The sequence below is a fragment of the Astatotilapia calliptera genome, chromosome 14, assembly GCF_964374335.1.
Source record: "Astatotilapia calliptera chromosome 14, fAstCal68.1, whole genome shotgun sequence".
Taxonomy (NCBI): Eukaryota; Metazoa; Chordata; class Actinopteri; order Cichliformes; family Cichlidae; genus Astatotilapia; species Astatotilapia calliptera.
This window is the reverse complement of record NC_137435.1, coordinates 4019271-4036291: the sequence shown is the minus strand read 5'-3', so window position 1 is coordinate 4036291 and position 17021 is coordinate 4019271. Positions and strand designations below refer to the sequence as shown.

General features: G+C 40.4%; 1 protein-coding gene and 4 non-coding genes across 6 annotated transcripts; 4 read left to right on the top strand and 1 right to left on the bottom strand.

The window, feature by feature from the left end:
- Positions 1-21: 21 nt before the first annotated feature.
- vstm5 (V-set and transmembrane domain containing 5) lies at positions 22-5829 on the bottom strand. Of its 2 annotated transcripts, none has more exons than XM_026191265.2 (4): positions 5282-5799; positions 2534-2860; positions 1802-1945; positions 22-334 (listed from the first exon to the last, which is right to left on the bottom strand). In XM_026191265.2, the coding sequence occupies exons 1-4, from the start codon at positions 5355-5357 to the stop codon at positions 297-299; spliced, it is 585 nt and encodes a 194-aa protein (XP_026047050.1). In that variant the 5' UTR covers positions 5358-5799; the 3' UTR covers positions 22-296. The 2 variants fall into 2 exon arrangements, with proteins under 2 accessions (XP_026047050.1, XP_026047049.2); XM_026191264.2 differs by lacking the exon at positions 22-334 and adding an exon at positions 1526-1728 and having other exon boundaries at positions 5282-5829.
- A 2772-nt stretch (positions 5830-8601) lies between these two features.
- On the top strand, positions 8602-8792 carry LOC113037049 (U2 spliceosomal RNA). Its single transcript, XR_003274554.1, has one exon. It is a non-coding gene; the product is annotated as a U2 spliceosomal RNA (small nuclear RNA).
- A 2108-nt stretch (positions 8793-10900) lies between these two features.
- Positions 10901-11064, top strand: LOC113037073 (U1 spliceosomal RNA). Its single transcript, XR_003274572.1, has one exon. It is a non-coding gene; the product is annotated as a U1 spliceosomal RNA (small nuclear RNA).
- Positions 11065-12324: 1260 nt separating this feature from the next.
- Positions 12325-12488, top strand: LOC113037041 (U1 spliceosomal RNA). The gene has a single exon (XR_003274548.1). It is a non-coding gene; the product is annotated as a U1 spliceosomal RNA (small nuclear RNA).
- Positions 12489-14591: 2103 nt separating this feature from the next.
- On the top strand, positions 14592-14755 carry LOC145420261 (U1 spliceosomal RNA). Its single transcript, XR_013901587.1, has one exon. It is a non-coding gene; the product is annotated as a U1 spliceosomal RNA (small nuclear RNA).
- Positions 14756-17021: the final 2266 nt, after the last annotated feature.

Sequence of the window (17021 nt, the reverse complement as noted above, 5' to 3'; positions counted from 1 at the left end):
GAGTAAAATAAAGTCACACAGTTTCTTTGCTTAGAGAATAAATACAAGATTTATTGTGTTCCTGTATCATCGGTGGTATATTCACTCATTCAGTGACAGTCATCTGTAAATATCAATATCAGTACAAAATATCAACACAGTGCAGGTGTTCATAACTGACTGGTCATGCTTTGAGCTGTAAGTAACTAGAGTATATAAAGAGGACAGTTTGATGTACAAAACATTCCACCTTCAAAAGTATGTCCTCATGTTGTATCACTGACAGCTTTGATTGGCCATTTCAGGTGAGTCATCACTCAGACGTTCATTATCTGCAGCTCAGTCACATCGTTTTCTGCAAAAAAAAAAAAGGGATTAAAGTGTCAATACATGATTAAGACAACAAACAAAGCTATAATAGGTCTTCACAGACCTTTGCACTCAAACACGCCCTTACTGTGATACAATGATAGAGTCAAACCATAGTCAACCATCACACCCTTCAACATATATTTATTCTCCACACAATCATGCAGTGGTAAGAAGAACACATTTTAACTTTAGATAAAACAACACGCTCACAAACGTTTTTATGCGGAAAATTGTCTTCTTTATTATTTCACCCATTACCTAAAAAAGCAGCCACACTTCAGACACTGTATCAGGTTTTATTTGCCTTCTATATGAAACCAGTTTGTAACTTCTTTAGTAGTAGCCTTCAGGAATAGTTCTCCTATGGCTATTCTTTGGATTTGGCTGCTTCGTGTTCTGTTCTCTCTGAAGATGATCCCACACTGCTTCAATAATATTGTGTCAGGACTCTGAGGAGGCCAGTCCATGACTGATGGTGTTCCACTGTGTGTTTTTCTATCCAGGTGTGCATTTACTGTGCTAGCAGTGTGTTTGGGATCATTGTCATGCTGAAAAATTAAGCTGCTGTAAGTTTCCAGATGGTATAGCACAGGGGTAGGCAACTCCAGGCCTCGAGTGCTGGTGTCCTGCAGGTTTTAGATCGCACCCTGGGTTAACACACCTGAATCAAATGATTAGTTCATTACCAGGCCTCTGGAGAACTTCAAGAAATGCTGAGGAGTCATTTAGCCCATTAAATCAGCTGTGATGGAGCATGGACACATCTAAAACCTCCAGGACACCGGCACTCGAGGCCTGGAGTTGCCTACCCCTGGTATAGCATGATGGATCAGAATCTGATGGCACTCTTTCTGTGTTCAAAATTTCTGCCCCAAACTTCTGCATGACAGAACTTTATGACTAAACCTGCACCAAGAGTTCATCCTCAGCACCAGGGAGAGTTTTGGGGAAACTGGCCTGCAAATGTGCCCTGAAATCCCTGAAAGCAGCAGGTCTGCCATGGACTACCTGTTAAACTGCATGTAGTTCAGACTATGCCTGTTTAGTGCAGACAATAAAGTATTGCATGAATGTGTATAAAGGTGTCCTGTAGTGTTTCCATTATCATTGCCACAAAAATGTAATAAATTCTGTAAAACACTGGATATTTGCAGGAGAAACAGACACACAAATCTTTTTATCTTTTTGTTTTTATTTGTTTTGGTTACATAGTTGTCCTCCATGTAGAGTGACCTATTTTGGTTATGAACGTTTTCAGCACGTATCCATACAAGAAATCAGGGAAGAATATGTTTGAGCAATGCCAGCAATCCAAAATCTTCTGAATGGGTATTCACAAGACATTTCCAAGTTGCAAACCTGTTTTTCTGGCATCACCTGAATGCACAATCATTGACACCATTAGAGGATATTCACTGAGATGGATTCTGCTGTTTACACATGGCTTTACCTGGCATCTCTCTCCTGCGCTTGCATGCCATTATCTTCTTGTAGGCCTTGTCCAGGAGCCACATGGTGAGCATAAGAAGGCTGGCCAAGCAGGCCAGGGCCAAAAAAGAGACAGTAAGGTACTGAAGGTCCTCATACAGAACCTCTGTAGGACAGAAACACAGGAGCCACATCTTATTTACTGCAAACTGAACTGCAAATAGGGCTGATCTGTTTATTAAAGATACTTTTTCATCATGTTCACTTGTTAAAAAAAAGACTTCCCCTCTTTGGTCAATCCATATGTTCTTCCTTCCTGCATTCATTCCTCCCTAAAATTATCACAGCACATGTGCCATTCTTCATTCTTCATTTTCATAGTTTATTTGCTTTAGAGTTACTCTGTCTGGTGTGGGAAACAGTTCTGAGCCTGCCTCTAATAACCACAGACGCCATGTTTGGGAAATCTGGGCAGGGCGTTTGTCGTCTTTAAATCCAAACAACTGTTACCACAATGCCAGTCAGACTACGTCAAACTGAAGCCGAGGGCTTTTGTTGATGCTCTAATCACGATTAGTGCTGCTTTTTTAAATCCTGTGAAGAAATTCTTTGTACAGGTATGACAGAAGTGCTGTTAATTACCTTAAGCTTTAAAAACTGAGCTGTTCTGCCAGGACTGTTTCTTTCTTTTATGCTCTTTTTCCCTCGTTGTGTGTTAGTTTTCTGTTTTGTTTTTTAATGTAAAGACTCTCACCATTTACTTTTAGGACGAAACCAAAATCCTTGCTGCTCCCAGTTGATTCTGTGATGGTGACCACGTAAAATCCACCATCCTGCAGCCGCAGGTCTGACAGGCCCATCGAACCGTTGTCATAGGCCTGCACTCGGCTGCTGTAGTCCTCCGTTATGTTGGTGTACCCCCCCGGCTGCCAGGCCCCTATCGTCCGGCTCACCAATCCTGACATAAAAGTCCATTGTATGTTTGGGATCCCGCTACAGGTGAAATTCACTGAGAAGATCACATCGTCCTGCACTGAGCGGATCAGGCTCCTCTGAGGAGAGTATATGGAGATGGCTCCAGCTAAACAAACACATGAACATACATGCATACATTAGTCTGTATTCTCTGGGTTATTCTAGAATCAGCTGAATGTAAGTAAGTCAAAGGGAAATTCTGCTTTGCATCAGAAGAAAATTAACACAGCAGCAAATTGCAAAAAGAGCCTCAGTGATCCAGACTCTCCTAAAGTCCTAAAGTTGTTTGAGTAAAGTGGTACTTCCAAACTATTATACAGGACGTGAACACCAGTGTTGTTTCTTCCTTCAACAGCCATAAGCTGCGTTCACAGGTGGTTAAATTACAACATGTCGAACTGATTCTGGTATCAAAATACATGTAAAGGGAGACCTTTCCTGTGCTATAACTTGTTTTATCCAGCCACCTATCCTGCAAGGTGATATGACCTTTAAAAGTTTACCCAAAATGCATTTTTTAAACTTTTCTCGAATTAATGATCAGAAAACAGATCAAACATCCAGGACACCAATACATGTGTCATAACATGGCAGAGAGAGGACCCAAGCATCGGGCACGTAGGCAGATTCAAATGATAATGAGCCTTTACTTGGCTGAGACAGGACTACATACTGGGCAATATCTGGGGATTCGAAAGTCAATACATACAGGAAGTAAGAAGTGGAAACAAGACACATGAGAAAAGTGTCTATCAAAGTAAAACAAGAAATAAACACACAAACAACAGTACTCAGAATAAACAGGATCATAGAAACAGACGACTCAGCTGGAGGAACAAACACTAACATGACAACTGAACCAGAGCCCAGTGATATCACTTCACAAAATCTAAAGTCAGAGTTACTAGAAGCAGAATTCATAGAAAACACTAGAGTACAGATGAAAACAGCTCAAAACTGCAAGAGCATGACAAATATTTCTGTTACTCTTTAGCTTTAGAATTAAATTAATGTGGCTCATACCGTGTACATTATAACATACCATAATAGACCCATTTCTGTAATATACTCACATATCTATATTATTGCTAATATATATTGTAATATATCTATATCACTAAAGCACTTCTGGATGGATGCAAACTGCATTTCGTTGCCCTGTACCTGTGCATGTGCAATGACAATAAAGTTGAATTCTATTCTATTCTATTCTATTCTCTGCTGTTGAAAGTAAGACATATGTCACGATATCTTATGTTAAGGTGGTTATGAAAAAGAAACAAAAGCAAGATCTTGGCTTTAGATTACAATGTTCCAACCTTTGTATTTCAACGGACTGTAACTCAAAAAATATTCAAACTATGAGGATAACATTTTTATCATTAGATATACGGATGTTATTTTAAAGAAAAATCTGTTGATTCTCAGTGGTGGGGGGAGAGACTTGAGTCACAGTGATAGCAATTAGAGTAGAAACATGCTGGTGTGTGACACAATCGAGCGCCATAAAAAGGACTCATTCCACCATGACACGGTTAGCTGCTGTTCCTGACAAACACTGTGGCATGTCTCCTGCTCTGCCTCTGCTCTGTCTGATCCCCCACCCCCATCCTCTTTTCCCCAGAGGATTAAAACTAGTCAAACTAGCTGGGAGGTATCAGAATGAATATAAGAGGCAGTGTGTTTAGGCCAAGCTTTAATGCATATTTTCACGTGCGTGTCAGGGAGAGATCTGGTTCTGCTGGTGGTGTGTTTGTTTAATGAAGCAAGAATTTAAAATGAAAAATACTAGCGCTGACTGAGAAGCAAGTCAGTATGGGAGAGATCTTTTTGTCTGGGCTCCCCCCCCCCCAAAAAAAAACCTTTTACCAACAAATCTCGACTGACTCTTTCCTTATTTTTCTGTTAAGAAATCACATAAATACTTTTTAAAGCAGCCCTGATGTCTTCTTTTGACTGTTTCCTGCACCCTGGTTCGCTTTTAATTTTGCTACTTTTGTTTTGTGTTTCCTGAGATTTGGTTTAGATTCAGATTTTTTTGGAAACAACACTTCTGGGCATTCGGATGTTATTTCTAGGATCGTTATGTCGGTAGGACACAGCTTTATAGGTTCTGAAGCCTTGAGTGGTTGCAGTTTTATAGTTCAGATAAGGTACTTTGCAATCTTCAGCTTTCTGACTGTCACGTTGTTGCAGACACGATACAGCCAGAGAAAGAGAGAGTGGGCTCATCGTGTTATAGAGCGGGGGCTTGACTCCTCGGGACCTCAACAATAGAAACAGATCAGACGCTACGTAATAAAATCCCTATCATGCTTCAGCACGGTTTCATGGCTACATGCCTGAGCTCTGCTTAGATAATATTAGGGAATATTGACCTTTTTACTTCCCACTTCTGCCATGATCGCCTATATTTACTTTCTACTGACAGGACCGAAACTTCATCCAACCTTTCAAGTGTTAAACAAACATAGGTAGGTCGTACCACAAAGATAAAGCAGCAGAATTAGGAATGTGTTGAGCTTACCTAGGTGGCACATATATAACATGATGCTGAGAAAAACAGCAACATCTTGTATTTCCCAGAGCCTGAAATGCCACATTAGGATTCCAGACCCATCTGTCGAACTGCTGCAGAAGAAGCTTCCCGGGTTTATTTTACATTTTGTAGCATTCTCCTCGCCTTTCACCTTTTCCCATGGTTTCTTCTTCTTCTGTTTGTCTTCCTGGAGTTTCTGAGAGTTGTTCTTCTATTGCTTTCCTTCTGCTTTTCAGGAATGCAAAAGCTTCCCTCCTCTCTCTCAAGACTGTGTTGGATTTGACTTCATATCTGCGCAAGTCACTGCCAGCCAGCCCACACCTATCAGACAGGTTGAGCCGGAGATTACTGAGCAAACATGTAGTCCTTGTGTGGCAGTGCTCTCTTGCACACTCACACACAACTGAAGGCTGAAAGCCGTTGAGCAGTATATTCTAATTTACCTATTGCAACCACTTACTTGTCTATCTACAGACACACTGTCACAAAATGAAAGTGGGACAGGTGGAATCAAGTAGCGACACACCTGGCAAAACATGTCAAACAGGAAGTACTGTATTCACATGTATGCACCTAAAAACACACACACAGTGACAGTCAAATGAAACTTCCCTTTAGGAGGCATATTAAAGCTGACTGTCTGTAGGTAACCCAGGTCTTATTTCTCGCTGTTACTTAGTTTATAATCATTTTAGACTCTAAGGGTGTTTTTTTAATGAATTTATGCGCTTACCAAGACCAGTGTTAGACAAGGCAATAAAAATCCAACATATATAAATGAAAGGAATATTAAAAACAAAAGAACAAGTTGGATACCAATTTAAACCCATACAAGACTGAGTTACAACATCAAAATTAAATAAAATAAAACAAACATTTGGCTCCAAGGTCGAGAATAAATTACATTAACCCAAGAATAAAATTTCAAAAGTAGGAAATAAAATACAATGTGGCCACGTAGACATGTATCAGTTTAGTGATAATATAATTATATTGCTGATATTTATATATAAATTATAATGATTTATAAAAACTACTTGCAAACCAATTTACAAGTAGAGCCCATGTGATACTCAATTGCAACACTGCAATAAAATAAAAGACTCCTCCATTCCCTAGTTAAGAATGAATAAAAATGAATAAAAATAAAATGTACAGTATGATTAAAGATAAACGAAATACCCATTGTTACAAAATGTGACGTAACACATAAGTAACAAAGAAAGCACTGGCATCAAACATGTTACATCATAGAATAACAAACAAAAAACACTCAGAGTATTTGTACATGGATGAACAGAGAGTTGGTTGTAGCTCAGTTAAATGGATGGCATCTGTTAAAGCATGAGGTGCTCTGTGAAGAATTCCATTACCATAAAAGCCAGAACACTTGGTAGATTTATGGTTAGAGATGAATGAAGTTAAAGAAATAAGCTTCAAAATCCTAAATGAGATATAATAAGGTCTTACTTGGATGTGAGTGACTGTGTATTGTGTGGGAATAATGTATTTGTTTTTGTGAATTACTGCAGTCTGCCTCGAACAATATTTGCAGCTCACTACAAGACAAGAAATCTGAATTAAAATAAAAAGATCAGATCAGATATACTTTGTTAATATTAATACTAATACTAGAACAACTAATGTTACTGATAATTATAATAACAGTACCTCCAGCAACAACAGTAATCACTATAATAAATAAAAATAATACTGATTGTAAAATAAGAGCCGTGCATAACATACAAAAAATAAATGTTAAACTTAAAGAGCACGTGACTAATCAAATTTAGAGCATGACTTTGTTTTAATGTGAAATAAATTTAAGACACATAAATTCGTACGTGTTAAAATGAAACCATTCGTAAACTGATGGTTGAAGGAGTGTAACCGCCAGCTGTAGGAGTCTTTCTTTACTCAATTTTTGTAAGTGTGACCCTTTTTATTTCCGTGGCAAAGACTATCATTAATTATTTTTTCATTTTATTTATTTATTTTTATTATTTTCTGTGTCTACAATTTATTTTTGTATTTTCGCATGTCCGTTAATTGATTTATTAATTAAAAACAAAAAGTTCCGGTTACTAGCGTCCAAGCTCACGACCTCTGCGCATGTTCGAACTTCACGCGCTCGCGCTTTTGCACATGAGAAACCCTTGAAGCTCTGAAGGTGACTTCTGGTAAGTTCATTTTTACTAAGTGGCATTTTGTTTATCTAATCCGACGTTGCTGTTATGTTCTGATAAAAGTTACCAAGCGGTAAATTATGGTCGTGCATTTCTTGTCTTCGACCAAATTTCTTTGTGACGCAGCACGAATGTGGGGATTAGCTAAAATAGCGAGCTAGCGTGCCTAAGCCGTTCTGAGTTTGTAATAAAACTTCAAATTTTTGTGTTTTTGGTGAATTAATACGTGTCCCCACATGAAATTGCTCCAAGTGCGCTAAAGGCATATTTACTTATTATTACTTTGTTTTGTTTTTTTCGTCCCCTAATCACCTTTCTCAGCGATTTCGCCATGTCGCTTCCACGTGTACTACAGTGCCCGTGCTCACGTGTATTGTAGCAGTCACAAACTGAGTGGACGCTTTTATAAGTTGTCAGTTTGATTTGACACAGCTGTGTGAGAGTGGAGGAGTTGAGATAAAGTTAATTTAACCCTAACATGTGTTTTTGTTAAATCTGTGGACACTTTTATGGAGGGTCTGTGCTCGTGTTATTTGTTAATTCACTCTGCCTTATTTTACAAACTGTATACGTAAAAAAAAGTGACCGGAGTTTACCCTTTATCTGTAGTCAGACCTATTCGCCGTCACCTGCTGCTTTAACCTGCAAATTTCTTTGCTGGGTTTTGATTTGGGGCATGAAGAGTGCAATTAACCCTCCGCGCCACCAGAGGACGCTAGTGAAGCGCCGTAATATATGTATTCTAACTTGAATCATTAAAACAATAATTTACATAAGCAGATGGGCTTGTTCCGTTTTGTTAAGTTAAAATAACACTCACTTGGCGTATTGGGTCTAGGTTGCGGCGTTAATGTGCTTAAAAATGCAGTTTATTTCTTGTTTTGCGCTTTCGTTTCCCATTGGAGTGACGCGTACCACGTGTACCGGAAGGCAAGATATTATTTATTTGCGAACGTCAGTAGACATAAATAAAACCGGATTCAACATAACACTGGTTATACCTAATCTGATGACCTTATGGCTACCGTTTTATGTCTTGAAATATGTCTTGAAATTTTTCCGAACCGTCAGTGAGGGAGACTGTGCGGGGAGTGACTCCGTCTGCTCCGACATATTCCCGGTATCGCTTCTCGGCCTTTTGGCTAAGATCAAGTGTAGTATCTGTTCTTATCAGTTTAATATCTGATACGTCCCCTACCCGGGGACCATATATTAAATTGATTTTTGGAACAGGGAGATGGAATAGGGGCTTGCTCCGTCCACTCCACGCATCGACCTGGTATTGCAGTATCTCCAGGAACGGTGCACCCCCCTAAACATGTGGAAAAACAGTGAAAGTTTGTCCAGGTGGTCACAGCACCAGTGTAACTGAGTGTCCTCGCGGTTTCTTGTGGCTGATCACCAATTTTGGAGTATTAGGTTATTATTATATTAAGTTGCAACACACCAACAATGCAAACACATAGTTGCTGCAGACAAAGCAGCACACAAAAAAATTGTATCTTGGTAGATTTAAAAAAAATGTATTTAATGAGATTTTCCAATGCCTGACTAAAGCTGGCAAGGAAACAAATTGTCTGCAGTTCGTGGAAAATTGTTTATTTATCCATCTACAGTGTGAAACAAAACCACATCTACATTTATTGTCTTTAAGTCTTCTATTGATCATTTTCCAATATCCGTTTCTATATATTGGCACATTTATTTCAGTAGAAACAGAAAGCAGCTTGTGATTTAGAGCTATTTCTCATTTTTTGTAGGCTTTGTAATATATTATATTATTTAATTAGTTCAGTCTGTTACTGTTATCCTCCTGGAGCAACTGTAACCCACACAATTTCCTTAAGGATTATTAAAGTATTCTGATTAGAGAAGAAAAAGGTGCAGTGCTGGTGGATAATATTTTTATTTTGCTTGCAGTAAATATTTTTAATTAATTTAACCTTCATTTATACAGCTAGTTCCAGTGAGACTAAATGTCTTATTTACAGTAGTCCAGTCTGCTTCTTAACCATCTATTATTTTCTCAAGTAGAACCTGCAGCCCTATTTCGCTGTAAGAAGTGTAATTCTTGCAAAATGCATGCATTGAAGTAACATTTAAAGTAAGAAAAGGCTTCGGCTCTTCTGTAATAGGTTTTGTATTTGATTTTGGATCTGGACAGTTACTGAGGGTCACCTGTGAGACGAGGGAGAATAGTAGGAAATATTGATCCAGCTATCACCCCCTCATCGTCTTGTTTCCTGTCACTGCAAAAGTGGACAGGAATGCTGCTCTGCAGAATGTCCGATGTAGTTCCAGATATCTGGCTGATAGCAGCATCTCATCTTGACCATTTGGTGCCATTTGTTTTTCTCTGCAGCTGTCGTGTATTTCACCAAGCATGACATTTATATTTGTTAGTTCAGGTGTACCACATACTTCTCTTCCACTGGCTGGGATGTCCTCTCTAAGAAGGAGAAGCATACTTCTGCAGTCATGGCAGTCCAGGCTTTGTTATGTGCAGAAGGGCCTAAACTCAACTCCAGCTGCAGCATTTGTTCTTGGTCCCTGTGAGCTGCAGGGAGCTCATACGGTGGACTCGTCCTTAATCTGTGTTTTCTGATAGGTCAGTCGATCTTGTCTTTCTCACTGTTATCACTGGTCAAGGTGAACATTCAGGGTACGGCAAACTTACAACCCAGAGAGGAAATGCCCAAAGTATGTGACTGGCTGCAGACTTTTAAAAATGGAATCGCATTGAGTAATCAGATGGCAAGAGCGAGCGTCAGCCAAGAGCAATTAGAAATTGAATGCAGACAGATGTGAATGAATCTCCAATAAAAGCAGTGACAGGTTCAAATACTTTTGTTTGACCTATTGAGTCAAACAATGAGAGTCAAATATTGAGAGGAGTCTGAAGCTGCAGAATGTAGTTTGAAATCATTAAAGTGAGTGTTCCTACTCCGGGACAGTAGGGGGCAGCAGCAGGAGCAGAGTGAACTGTTCAGCAGCAGAGACCAAAGGAACAGGAAGTGGTTGTGCTGTTAGCAGAAAACGTGTGCGCTTTATGCGTTTTTTCCTTTTTTCTAAACATCAGACGTGAATCAAACAGTTTTCAGCTGCAGTTTGATTTAACTTGGAGTTACTTGAACTTCCTGTTGGTTTGTTGGTGGATTTAAGGAGGTTAAATGGATGAAAAAAGGTGATCTTTCAGTTAGCTTTTGTTGTGCAGATGCAGCAATGCATGATGGGAAAGACTCCCCATATATTTTAAACTCAACCTGATGTGGCTCTGTTGGAAGCTCCTTCCTGTGTATATAAATAGTGTGTAGTCCCAGCGTCCTGCAGGCTGTGTTTGTGTTGATTGTGAGATTGTGAGCACCGTGAGTGTGCAGGGTTTGTGTGTGAAAGAGTCCCCCATGTGTGAGGTGAACAACTCATACTTACCTGGCAGGGGAGATACCATGATCAAGAAGGTGGTTCACCCAGGGCGAGGCTCAGCCATTGCACTCCGGTTGTGCTGACCCCTGCGAATTCCCCAAATGTGGGAATCTCGACTGCATAATTTCTGGTAGTGGGGGACTGCGTTCGCGCTCTCCCCTGATCACATGTTCAAAGAAAACAGAGGAAGCAGATACTGCGGCAGTGTCCTGCTGTTTATTAAGGCTCAGAAGTCTCCGTTGTTATGTTATTTGAGGAAGATGTTAGTGAAAGCTTTGTGCTGCACAGTCTTTTCACTGAAGTCCTTTGTGCACTGTGGAGCACACTGTCACCTCCCGAGTGTTCATCCACTTAACAAACAGCAGCTTCTTTTCTAATCCAGGGCAGCTCGTCCCTCTCAGTCGTGTTAGGAAAGTCATTTTTGTCCATGTGCAGAAAGACAGCCTGTTTTTTCCCTTTTCTTTCCTCTAATGGTTCCACAGCAGCCAGCATGTGTGTTATGCAGATTGTGGAAGAGGGCAGGGCTGGTAGAACAGTTAGCCAAAGTGTAGCCACCACCGAGCAAAGAAAATGGTTTAAAGATCTATGACAGACGAGCAGCTCAGACCATAACTTATGTTGACCTCACTCTTTCCTGTGTACACAAAAAACTGTCACGTGTGAGCCGGTGCCCAATCAGCTCGAACAAACCGTTTGTATTCACACTTTGTGGGCTTGTCCCTCATATACGACTTCATGTCACTGGTAGCCTTACATGCCACCATCCTTTAATCTGTGCAGATGTTTCTACAAGGCTGAAATGAGCTTTGCAGGTAGTGTAATGTGATCATAGAGTGGATGTTCAGTCTGATTATGACAGAAACTCATCTTATTCCTTCTTTGCTGTTGTTTACACACAAGGAAGCTCTTAGAATATGTGTGTGCAATAAACAGTGTTGTTCCTGCTCCGGGACAGTAGGGGGCAGCAGCAGGAGGAGAGTGAACTGTTCAGCAGCACATAACAAAGGAACAGGAAGTGGTTGTGCTGTTAGCAGAAAACGTGTGCGCTTTATGCGTTTTTTCCTTTTTTCTAAACATCAGACGTGAATCAAACAGTTTTCAGCTGCAGTTTGATTTAACTTGGAGTTACTTGAACTTCCTGTTGGTTTGTTGGTGGATTTAAGGAGGTTAAATGGATGAAAAAAGGTGATCTTTCAGTTAGCTTTTGTTGTGCAGATGCAGCAATGCATGATGGGAAAGACTCCCCATATATTTTAAACTCAACCTGATGTGGCTCTGTTGGAAGCTCCTTCCTGTGTATATAAATAGTGTGTAGTCCCAGCGTCCTGCAGGCTGTGTTTGTGTTGATTGTGAGATTGTGAGCACCGTGAGTGTGCAGGGTTTGTGTGTGAAAGAGTCCCCCATGTGTGAGGTGAACAACTCATACTTACCTGGCAGGGGAGATACCATGATCAAGAAGGTGGTTCACCCAGGGCGAGGCTCAGCCATTGCACTCCGGTTGTGCTGACCCCTGCGAATTCCCCAAATGTGGGAATCTCGACTGCATAATTTCTGGTAGTGGGGGACTGCGTTCGCGCTCTCCCCTGATCACATGTTCAAAGGAAATAGAAGAAACAGAAACAGATGGTGTTTATCAAGTCTCTGAAAGCTCTGTTATTAGAGAAAAGGTTACTGAATGAATGAAGGCTTTGTAGTAAAGTACTACAGTAAACAGGACTTTCTGTTGTTCAGAATAATCTTCCCACAGTATAAAGTTCCCACTAATCTCCACTAGAGGCTGATAGAGTTCTGTTAGGTGGTGTGTGGTTTGTCTCTGGACTGGAGGGAAGTGTTCACACTTTGTGCTTGTCACTACCCGATCCGTACAACGCATGTGCGAAAGGCCACTACTTCCGCTCAAAGCATTTTACGATAGTTACGGTCAGAGTATCTGTTAAGATGTTAGCAATGATAAGTATCTCTTAAAATGTTTGCAGTAATGAAACATTTCAATATAATGTAGACAAAAACGAAAAAGAACAACAGTCACAGTTCAGGGGATCAGATCTACCTGATCCCCCTACCTCTGTACCGTGCATGTGCAGATGGTCTCTGCTTCTGTTTCGTTTAATTCCAGTTTACTCCCCAGCAGTGTTGCCAATAGGGCTGCCACGATTAGTCCACTAGTCACGATTACGTCCACTATCAAAATCGTTTCAAGCTTTCTAAGATCATAAAAGACGCAGGAATAAGTAGCAGGATTTAAGAGTGTAATAATGGACTGAAACAGAAGATGGCAGCACTGCATGTACAAGCATGCCAGATGTCGTTAAACCCCGAAGAAGAAGAAGCTGTGTCCCAGAATTCATAGCGCAGCCCAGCTCAGTTTCCAACAATGGCGGCAGCTAGTTAGTTTTAATGTTACTCTTATTATTCTTTCTGGGTCACAAAATAAACGTTTAACATATTTTCAGGCGAGAATGTAGCTGTGTAAACCTCAAATATCTGCTCAGTTTATCAGGACACCACATATTTTCAAAAGCGCTCCGACGTTTTCGGAGACGTCTGTTACCCACTAGCTCGATAGCTAGCCGGGGGCAAGGCTAACTAGAGCCGTGAGAACACCGGACTCCCGGCAAATCGTTTTCAAACCCACCGACGTCTTTCGCTACTCAGGTTAAACGTATATGAGTCACTTAGATAACTTAAAAATGTTATTGTTTGGCTTTTTTTTTAGTATTTTATTTGTTCCTGAGTAAATCGGTTTGGCTGAGATCAAAGTTATAGTTTTTACACAGCTGAATAAACGTCAAGCAGACAGCTGATTATCAGAAGTGTGAGATGCTCGAGAATTTACTCCGGTGTCCTGTTATATTTTAGATAGCAAGGAGTTTATTAAACTTCACCGAAACAATCTGCAAATTTAATAAACTATCATCTTGTCTTTATTTTTAGTTAGCACCTTAAACACTTAAAGCTGTAAGCTAATGATAGTCATATAAGAGCAGATGCTGCTGGTGCAATAAGCTGTACGTTTTACGTCCAATGGATGATGATCTGATTAGTCGACTAATCGCAAAAATAATCGGTGACCAGTCGACTATCAAAATAATTGTTTGTGGCAGCCCTAAGTCTGATTATGACAGAAACTCATCTTATTCCTTCTTTTCTGTTGTTTACACACAAGGAAGCTCTTAGAATATGTGTGTGCAATAAACAGTGTTGTCCCTACTCCGGGACAGTAGGGGGCAGCAGCAGGAGGAGAGTGAACTGTTCAGCAGCACATAACAAAGGAACAGGAAGTGGTTGTGCTGTTAGCAGAAAACGTGTGCGCTTTATGCGTTTTTTCCTTTTTTCTAAACATCAGACGTGAATCAAACAGTTTTCAGCTGCAGTTTGATTTAACTTGGAGTTACTTGAACTTCCTGTTTGTTGGTGGATTTAAGGAGGTTAAATTGATTAACTATTGTGATCTTTCAGTTAGCTTTTGTTGTGCAGATGCAGCAATGCATGATGGGAAAGACTCCCCGTATTTTATTAAAACGAAATAACCTGATGTGGCTCTGTTGGAAGCTCCTTCCTGTGTATATAAATAGTGTGTAGTCCCAGCCTCCTGCAGGCTGTGTTTGTGTTGATTGTGAGATTGTGAGCACTGTGAGTGTGCAGGGTTTGTGTGTGAAAGAGTCCCCCATGTGTGAGGTGAACAACTCATACTTACCTGGCAGGGGAGATACCATGATCAAGAAGGTGGTTCACCCAGGGCGAGGCTCAGCCATTGCACTCCGGTTGTGCTGACCCCTGCGAATTCCCCAAATGTGGGAATCTCGACTGCATAATTTCTGGTAGTGGGGGACTGCGTTCGCGCTCTCCCCTGATCACATGTTCAAAGAAAACAGACCTCTAAACTCAGTTACTCAGTCAGATTCAGAGATTTGCTTCTTATTGAGTATCTCAGGGAGATGTGAGTGATGTCAGGACTGGCTGCTGTGGCTCATTTGTTGAGTGCAATTTGTAGTTCTCCCTGTTCTCCACTAAAGGAAGACAGAGCTTTGCAAGTTGGTCTGCTCTTTGTCTCGGAACTTTTATTACTGAAGGAATTTGCTCATTCTGTGTCCTGTATTGATTAAAAATCAACACATGGATAAAAATAAATATCCTCTCATCTTTGATTTTGCAGATTAAAATGTGCATTTTTATTATTTTATTTATTGTGACTTGAACACTATTTTTACATAGCTGAAAGTGCACTAATCTAACACTCATAAGGTTTTACTATATCAGATTGACAAACGTTTACCAACGCCCTGTAGGTACTGTTCTTTACAGCCTCTCCAACCCCGGTATTTTTACCATTAAAAACGGTAACCTGACCAAAAAAACAGCCACAAAACAATTACAATTGTTAAAAAAACAGTGTTCAGTATTTTGCAATAATTTTTTGTGGACTGATTTAATAACTTCAGTAAAGGCATCTCCACCAATAAACCCATATTCAAAACCACCTACCTACAACTAAGGAAGGAGCCAAAGTGTAAGAAGTTCCAGTCTGAGGGGCGTACAAGTTCAGCTTAGCCAGCTCTTTGTGTTAGCAGATTTGATCAACACTAAAACTAAGAAATGACCATGGTGCTTACAGAGGCTTTCATTGTTGGACTGTGTGTGTGTGTGCGCAGCTAAAGAGAGTGTTTGATAAATCATCAGCCAACACTGATGCTGCAGGCGAGTCGGTAGAGTAGTGTTGCAGTTGGTAATCATGTGAATTTAAAAAATTTGTATTTTTTTTAGTGCTATCAGCGTTAATCTTGTTAAAATGACGAACTGACCGCGTCGACGCCGTGCAGCCCCACGCACGGGGCGATCCGCGCTAACTCGCTAACAGAGATTTGTCACATTAATGCGGTTATGGCGTTAACGTCATTTTAACAAGATTAAGGCTGACGGTATTTTTCCAGTTGGTGCTGCAGTGTTGTGGCAATTACACATTAAGGAGTGTCTGAACAAAAAGCAATTCGCTTCTGGCGCATTTCTTTATAATGATGACATTTGCAGGCGGGCATTCAGGCTGTGGTTGCCTAGGAAACTATCCCGGGTTATTAATACCTCTGTCATTTGTGGGCCAGTGACAACCTTTGCTCGTGTTGTTTGTGTGTAGCTTTGTTTTGGAGTTAGATTAAGAGAAAACAGAGAGGACTAACCAAACTTGGTATCATACCAAAAAACAGAATTGTGAGTTGGGGATTATTAAATTTAGCATATTCCTCCACTTTACATTGTCAGGTTCTCTTGGCATACATTCTTTATGTAGTCCAGTCTTTGGTGTTCGCACTCAAAAGCAAGATAGTGTAGTTCATTTCTTAAGCCACCAGTTTGCTAATACTCTTCAATAGCACTATAAATATCTTGGCCGTGTTTCTCACATTTATCCCTGTTGTATTTAAAAATTTCACAAGCTTGCTCAGGGCACCGTGAACCTGGCAGTGTGACAGCGGTGTAGTCATGGGCAGACTCGTATGTAGGGAAGTTTTTCAGCTGGCTTTTTGAGTTTAAGATTAAGTAACATTCAGCACTGGTGCACCTAACTTTTTTTTTTTTTTAAGGCGCACCAGCACAAAAGTTAGGCGACCCAAATTTTTCAACCACATCGCTTAACACCGCAGTTTTACGTGTGCACTTTTTGGGGGGGAAATTGCTGTCCGTTAGGGCTGCTTTGGCACTCTTTGGTACGTTTCTGAAACATCCACGTTGTCGTAAAACGATTGCTTCGCAGTATTTCACACTTGGAGGATAAATCAGGCTCATTAAAACTGACCTGCTCATGTTGTTGAGGCTTACTTGCTGTAATGACCTCTTTCCAGTGGATTTCTGCTTCACAGAGGAAAAAAAGCACAAGCTCCCACCTGCCTGATCATGCTATGATCAGGCAGGTGGGAGCTTGTGCTTTTTTTCTCAATAAGCAGCGGTATCTCTGAATCAATCGGCATCTTTGTTATGCACTCGTCTTTATTTCATGTTTGTCTTGTAAAGGTCCTTTACAAGACAAACAGTGGCATGTACTGCGCTGACTGCTAGCTGAAGTGAATAGTCTAAAATTTGTGTTGCGTTTGCCTCTGTGTGCTGCCTGTATGTCTTTTTTTGTTCTT

What these genes read in the sequence shown, in the direction of transcription:
- vstm5 (XM_026191264.2), bottom strand. Translation starts at nt 5,357, where the DNA reads ATGTGGCATTTCAGGCTCTGGGAAATACAAGATGTTGCTGTTTTTCTC. An exon ending in GTTATATATGTGCCACCTAG is followed by an intron (nt 2,861 to 5,281) that starts GTAAGCTCAACA and finishes GTGTTTGTTTAG; the next exon opens with CTGGAGCCATCTCCATATAC. An exon ending in TTTCGTCCTAAAAGTAAATG is followed by an intron (nt 1,946 to 2,533) that starts GTGAGAGTCTTT and finishes TCTGTCCTACAG; the next exon opens with AGGTTCTGTATGAGGACCTT.